The 7825-nt window shown below is 39.1% G+C and overlaps 1 protein-coding gene across 1 annotated transcript; it reads left to right on the top strand.

The window, feature by feature from the left end:
• Nucleotides 1-328: 328 nt before the first annotated feature.
• Nucleotides 329-7599, top strand: sec11a (SEC11 homolog A, signal peptidase complex subunit). The gene is made up of 6 exons (XM_010729116.3): nt 329-563; nt 2452-2561; nt 2779-2928; nt 3161-3280; nt 6987-7044; nt 7165-7599. The coding sequence occupies exons 1-6, from the start codon at nt 513-515 to the stop codon at nt 7213-7215; spliced, it is 540 nt and encodes a 179-aa protein (XP_010727418.1). The 5' UTR covers nt 329-512; the 3' UTR covers nt 7216-7599.
• The last annotated feature ends 226 nt before the right edge of the window (nt 7600-7825 follow it).

Here is a 7825-nt window from a genome sequence, read left to right as displayed (position 1 = left end):
TGTGCTAGTACTAGTATTGAACTACAAGACGCAAAACAGTTGCAAGCCTTTTAATTAGAGTTATGTAAAGCTAGAGATGTGGTGACAACAGCTGTGCAGAGGGGGGCCCAGTTTGATTTTTTTTTGTCATGCATGGGGCCCAAGATTCCTGGCGGCGCCCCTGGACATGACAGTATATGTACTAACCCTAACAGACATTTTGGACAAATTGGGCTACTAAAAAACAATTCTTTCAATGAATAACCACATTACGGTCCTTAGTTTAACGTAAGGCTGTGGTGAATGAGCTCTGTGCAGCTTCACGTGGTGGAAAGCCCCTCCGCGCGCTCTCTCGTATCCTGAAGTGACACCTCAACACAGCGCGCACGAGCGGGGGAGGGACATCCGGTTGAGCGCACCCGGAAGTTTCGGATGCAAGTTTCACTGCTTGACCGTGCATCCATATGCTCGTTACTTTAAACGTTTTAATGTGATTTAAGTGCTTTTTTTTCTACCCAGTAGTATTTGCAACCATGTTATCTTTAGACTTTCTTGACGATGTTCGTCGCATGAACAAGCGGCAGGTAGGTGGCCGAGCTTCTCTCTCGCGTTACCGCTTCTTTGTAAAGCGCGGAGCTAACGCTGACGAGCCGTCCGCGAAACGCTGCAGCCTGTCCGTCACTTGTTAGCAACATTTCAAATGTTTCATGCACATGGCGTGTTTTTAAATCTCTCTCTCTTTTTATGCTGCAGCGTGAAAGACGTAGAAACCGTGTTTTAAACATGAATCCAGACTTCAGCGCAGCTAGCTGTTTCCCTGTTTGTGCCACACTATCGTCATGTGCTGCTACCTCACATCTAACGCCACATACATCTGACTTTAGTCTGAGCTCAAACATAAAGTGTGTGCTGAAAATCTGTACTCAAGTAAAAGTATAATAAATCATTCAAAGTACGAGTTACTCTACATTTTAATGTCTTAATGGTGTGTTTATTAATGCGCTTATGAAAGTGGCATGTTTTTAAAAGCCCAACATGCCACAATCATCATCATCATGATAACATTAAAAGATCACACATGAAAATAAACACAGCCAATGTTAGCTGACTACATGTTCACCTCAGTATGTGCAGCTCCCTTTAAATAATGTGCTACAAGAGGTTTGCAAAGCAGATCATCATGTGACTTCACTATTGTATTGGTACAGATCGATAGATAGATACTTTATTGATCCAAAGCAGCATGAGGCGTAGTAAACACACAAGAAGCATGCAAAAAAATTAAACTTTACTACAAGTAACCATACGTTCAAGTTCACCTATGAGCTAAATCTGCTTTTAAGTTAAATCCTGTGCAAATAAGTTAAACATGTGCATAGAAATTAAACATGTGCAAAGAAGAAATTCAACATGTGCAGAGAGATGAAACGTGTCAAGGTGTGCTAAGGTCTTTATAAATAGAAAACTATATACAAGTAAAAAATAGAATAAAAGAAATTTAAAAAATAGACCTACGGTAGAGATAAAAATGATATACAATTAAATTTGTCTGTAAACACTGAATGAAAGTCACAGTATTTAGCAGAGGTGGTGCAAATTGAGTCCAAAGTGACAATAACAGAGTGTCCAGGAGTCTAGAATAAGGTTCACTCGTGACTCGGGATCGATGTTGTTGCTGGAAGCTGCCTTTTGTTCTGGGTTTTGCTCTGTTGTCATCAGCATCAGTGATGCAGCGATTAGTCAAGTCGACTTTATTGTCAACACTGCCATATGTACAGGATACACAGAGGATTGAAATTCTGTTTCCCTCATATGCCCGGTGAAAAAAGAAGCAATAAACACTCAATATAAAATGTATACAAGTGTAAAGAAATATAAAAAATATAGCAAATATAAAAAGATATAAACTGTTTAAAAGGCAAGAAATATAAAATACATCAGTGTTACTGTACATAATGCAATAAAAACAGCTGCTGGTACCATTAAGGACTTTAAAACATTTTTCTAACTTTCAAGGCTCAGACAACTGAGTGTATTGTCAACAAAGTAGAGGTGAGTTCGGCTTTTGGTGCAACATAAACCACCACCAACAGCAACAGTGCAGGAGAAGCATTAATTTAGCATTTTGTTATTCATTTGAAGCTCACCAACATTTTATAAGTCTGTTGTGTATTAAAATAAATGGAAATTTTCTCTATATAGAGTATAATCATACCATCAAAATCTCTAATCGTCGCATCCATAAAGACAGGTTGTGTTTATTTTTCTATGTGACAGACTCAAAAATATACTTGAGTAAGGAGTCCGGTTTAAAAAAAATTGGTATCGTTCTCTCTACACACCATTGGAAAAATCCAAAAGTTATCAAAAAAGGTCTTAACCTAGTTTATACTTGAAATTGTCTTAAATATTAGTTATATGGGCATACTTTTGCTTAAAAGTTAAAAAAAAAAATTTTTTTTTGCTTTGCAGCTCTATTACCAGGTGCTAAACTTTGGTATGATTGTTTCCTCCGCGCTGATGATCTGGAAGGGACTGATGGTTGTCACTGGCAGTGAGAGTCCAATTGTTGTTGTTCTCAGGTAAGTCATATGTGTTGAGATTTTGATCCTTGTTCTGCCTTAATTTGGCATTTAGTAATCTAAATTAAACTGCGTTATCACAACAATGTCACCGTTTGGGAAGACAAATTTGACTGTGTGACTGATTCAATTTGCTGGCTTTGGATATTATTACATTTTCTGTTTAGATGATCTCAGTGGTACTAATTTTTTATGATGTGTCTACCATTCCCCTCAGTGGCAGTATGGAGCCAGCTTTCCACAGAGGAGACCTGCTGTTTCTGACCAACCGGGTAGAGGATCCCATCAGAGTCGGAGAGATTGTCGTCTTCAGGATAGAAGGCAGAGAGATCCCAATAGTACACAGAGTACTAAAGATCCACGAAAAGTATGAATAGACATTTTATTAGCATTGTTTATGATAAAGTTGTACTTTCAGTATCACTGATTACCATGCCTGTGTATCAAACCAGAGAATGCCATTCATAGTGTTGAACAGTAGTTAAATGCTATCTGAAATGATCAGAGAGGTGTGTGTCTTATGTGTCCCCATCTAGACACAGATGCATTGGAAAGGTTATACATTGTGGTCTAAAATCACACTCACACTTTGTCTACAGGGAAAATGGAGACATTAAGTTCTTGACTAAAGGGGACAACAATGCAGTGGACGACAGAGGATTGTACAAGCAGGGCCAACACTGGCTGGAGAAAAAAGACGTGGTTGGACGAGCTAGGGGGTAAGTACTTTTTTGGAATCTAGAATATTACAGATATCTTAACAACATATTACGACAGATAACGTCACATATTCTGCTGTATGGTAGAGTCCATAAGTGTTAGACTCTGTGGTGGTTCATCCTTTTAACAGGCAGGATTGTGAAAAATCTGTCCCAGTCTAATATTACCTGCGATTTAATTTACATTTTAATGATAATGAGACATTTAATTTTGAAAAACAATTTGATCACAATAACATTTAATGTGCACGATTTTTAGATTATGCTATAAATATATAAAGACACGAAGAGAAAAGATGAGCAGAGACACCAATTGTGCAGTCACTATTCATGTCAAGCAGATGAATGATTTTTACCTCCTTGCTGCCACTTACCTCTTTCGTAACATCAGCTGCTGCTGGCTGATAAACGCTATCGGATTGTTATCAGATTTCCTTCTTTGTCATCTGTTCTCCAACACATCAAACCCTTTTTTTAAATCTAACACATCACAATTGTTGGGCTTTCTAAAGAAACTTCAGACACTGCTGCCGTGACATTTAGGCTATGTAGCAATATAGACTACCAACGTGGCTGCTAGACAATGAGGTCAAAGACAACACTCCTAGACAACAGCTTATTACTACTACAGGTGGTCTGCATATGTTTGTAGATATTGTTGCGTATGAATTACTTAACTTTATGGTTGCAGAGGTCGCCCTCCATGTTAATCTGTCAAAACGATGGCTCAGTGATGGAAAATATTTTCAGCAACACTGTGTGGAAGTTGTTATTAATTGTTGACAACTTTGCAAACAACCACAAGCAAGAGCAACAACACAAGACATATCAGCCAGCTAGTTCAAAAGCAAGAAACTGAGCTGGGTGTATGTCTTTAATGCCCAAACCCCATCTGGCCCGTCCGCGGTGTGTTGCATGAGCGTCGCGCCATCATGAGTAATACGCAGGCATTCTAGTCAATGTATCAAACCGCACCAGCTCCGCCGTGCTCCGTTTCAGACGCGTCTCTACGCTCGGCTACGTGTGAATTATGCGCCTGTTCTATTTTTGACGCTTCACATGAGCAGCACGCGTCTGTTTACACAGACCACGTCGATCAGGAGGAGGCCAGGCACAGAAAAACCACAAAAAAGAGAATCCGGTGGATTTTCAAAATAAAATACCCCAGCAAACTGCTGGTTGTAAAAACAGACAAAATCGAAACTAATTAACTACATAGCGTATTTACACAGGTAGAAGCATGTTTGGAAGAACAAAGTCGCCTGCAGGTGGACCAAAATCGTGGCGCGTACGCAACGCTCCAGAGATGTGTCCAGTGGGGTTTAGGAGTAACCCTTTTATTTCACAAAACTCAGCCCCAGATTTATTCATATCCCACAGCTTCTTGCTTGGTCTTTTGCTCCTTTTCTTTTCTTAGCTTCCTACATCAACATACTCTTAGGTCTCTAAATCTCTGCTATGTCTGCAGAGGCAGGTTACATTGCCCACTTGCCCATCTCCATTTATGGCATGACACTAGCTCTGCTCCCCGTGAGCATTCCCCTGTACCCGGGCCTGAAAACCTTTTCTTTTCAGTGGTCCAAAACGCCTTTGGTACAAACACTAACACTCCCCCCGGTGCTCCAAGCTCACAGCCCAGGCAGCCTGGCTTATAAGTTAACTGACCTAACATTAGCTAACAGCATGTACAGTTCACAGCAGTTCACTTAATGTCCATGTCCATCACAGCATCAGTAGGAAAACCAAAGAACATTTTCTGTCTGAAATATTATCACATAAATCACATAAATCAGTGAAATTGGTGGTAGTGTGTGATGTAGTGTTGTAAAGTGTGTCATACTTCTTCAAAATTACATAGTACAGAAACAGGCGTACAGGGCGCAGAGTAGGCATGGCAGGGGCTCCATTCACCCGATTACAAGTCAGTGTAGCATCAAAATGATTTAAAATCTGTTATTTTATAGTAGGAATGTTACACAATATTACTTTAAAGCATCATCACCTCACAAGTGGAATATTCAAACCAGAATAGAGAATCTGTAATAAATTCAATAGTCTTTATTGGAAAGACAAAACAATATGTGTCTCCAAGGCTTTTCTGCAGATGATGGGACACAATAAACTTAACACTTGTACAATCTAATGGGATGGGATTGAGTACAAGGCCCAGTTTGTCTTTGGTTGGAAACATATGAAGGCCATATTAAAACAGCAGCACAATCACATCTTTGCTGTTTAAGATCTCGGGATTTGGGTTGTTCTGTTATCTTCACTAGTTAATTTATAATTGAACAAGAGAAGAGTTTTCATCAGAGAATTCATCATCCTCATCTGTGCTTTTCCAGATATACATGAGGGATAGTGAAGGGTCTGTCCAGCATAACCTGTTCAGACCAAAACTACTCTGTAACTGCCCTCCGGACAAAAAAAAAAAAACACCTTTACTGGACAAAGTTCTCTGCATGATGCCAAATTACAGCAAAACTGGACAAAAGATAGCCGTCAGTTGAAAATAAGGGCTTCCTACTTGCCCCCTCTCTTTCACAAACAAACCCGATAACAAGCGTTTCCCCCTGGTGACACACTTAGACACAGGCACAGACATACACACGTCTTAATGTTCACACAATTTCTCTTGACTCTCCCTGAATATTAAATATTAAAACTGCAAACCACTCAATTACAAAAGGTTTGCGCAGGTCCTAAAATCCTGAATTCATTTGGAAGTCAGTATAGATCCCTCCTTGAACTTGAGTGTTGAAGCAAATCCTGCTTTGTACTAGCCCTAGTTGAGAAAATCAGTCAGTAAACAAATGGTTTGCGTAGGCACAAAAATTGTTGTTTTTGGGACATTTCCATTAAAAAAATGAGTTAATCCCTTGGTCTTTCTTCATCTACTCTCACCAAATGACTTTTGTGCTGGTTCTTGCAGCCAACAACCAGGAAATCTGCATGTTTTGCTTGTACCTTCCACTAAGGTTGTCATGATACCAAAATTTTAAACTTGGATACAACACTAGCGACGTCCACTACACATATTACTACTGTCATTATTGCTACCATATCTCCATTACAGTTTATAGTTAGTTAATGATTTGCTGCCGCTGTGCATCTGTGTCTCTCTACCTCTATCACAGGTTCCACTGCTACTGTAATCATTTTATCATTCATTGTAATTGTACAGTATGTTTGTGTTGATTTGTTCTGTACACGTGACATCTATTGCTCGTCTATCCATCCTGGGAGAGGGATCCCTCCTCTGTGGCTCTTCCTGAGGTGTCTTCCACATTTTTTCCCTGTTAAAGGGTTTTTGTGGGCAAGTTTTTCCTCACTCGAACTGAGGGTCTAAGGACAGAGGGTGTCACTCCCTACACAGATTGTAAAGCCCTTCGAGGCAAATGTACTTTGTGACTTTGGGCTATACAAATAAAATCCGATTTGATTTGACTAGCATTAAAAACGATACTTGATACCTTGCTTTGACATCACAGCCACAGTAAAACACATTAATCTTACGCTTAAACATCTATTACGTTGATGACGATATTGCAAAATTCATGTCGTGGCAGAACTTGACACCAGTGACAATGTTACAAAACTGACTTAGTTGTAGACCTTTTGTGTACCATAGAGTATGTTATCAGTTACAAACTGACATAATGCACCTATGAAATTTCTTAACTTTACACATTTTTATCATCTCCAGGTTTGTGCCATACATTGGAATTGTCACCATTCTCATGAACGATTACCCCAAGTTCAAAGTAAGTTGACCAAGCCCATCGCACCTAGTCACAGCTGACAAGATTTACTTAGTTTTTAATCCTCAAAATGTTTAGTGTGACTGTCTAACTTCTTAAATCTCCTGTGTTTTCATTTTGCAGTATGCTGTTCTCTTCATGCTGGGTCTCTTTGTGTTGGTCCATCGGGAGTGAGGTCCCCAAACTTCAGGACTCAAGGAGGATAAACTATGTCCAGGAAACCTCAGTCATGCCTTTCAAAACAGAATTAAGTTAGACTTTGTCAAACCCAACTGGCTCTTTTGTACCATTTGTTTGAACATTTTGTAGAAATGTGGATAGGGTGTTTACATTTGAAAAATCCGAGCTTTAAAATATTTTTGTGAGGGAACTAGGCCAGGTTTAGTTTGAAATTGATCTTTATTTGTAATGCTCAGAATGTGAAACAGCATTCGTCGAGATAAATTCAGTCTTGTTTCTTTTCCTGTTAATTCATTGTCTTTGAAAAAGATGTGTGAAGTATTTTATGACAACTGAATATGAATGATATTAAATATGAAATCTGGTTACCATCCACTATGGATTATTTCAATTCTTTGTCTTATTTTCTTCTGGCTCCTGCTCAACATTAACAGGCAAGTAAATGATGTCTACCAGGCAGTGGTGGAATTAAATACGCTTTTCTTATGTGACAGAGCTGTTCTGATCTGAAAATGTAGAAGACATCTCAAGTGGACTGATTATTGTGTCTACATCTGTTTTATTAGTATACAGAAACAAACAGTATTTGTTTTAGTGAGTGATG

The sequence above is a fragment of the Larimichthys crocea genome, chromosome VIII (genome assembly GCF_000972845.2).
Source record: "Larimichthys crocea isolate SSNF chromosome VIII, L_crocea_2.0, whole genome shotgun sequence".
NCBI classification, from domain to species: domain Eukaryota; kingdom Metazoa; phylum Chordata; class Actinopteri; family Sciaenidae; genus Larimichthys; species Larimichthys crocea.
This window is presented reverse-complemented; position numbering and strand designations above follow the sequence as displayed.

Coding starts and splice junctions, on each gene's coding strand:
- sec11a (XM_010729116.3), top strand. CDS start 513: ATGTTATCTTTAGACTTTCTTGACGATGTTCGTCGCATGAACAAGCGG. Junction 2,929..3,160: donor GTACTAAAGATCCACGAAAA/GTATGAATAGAC, acceptor CTTTGTCTACAG/GGAAAATGGAGACATTAAGT. Junction 3,281..6,986: donor GTGGTTGGACGAGCTAGGGG/GTAAGTACTTTT, acceptor TATCATCTCCAG/GTTTGTGCCATACATTGGAA.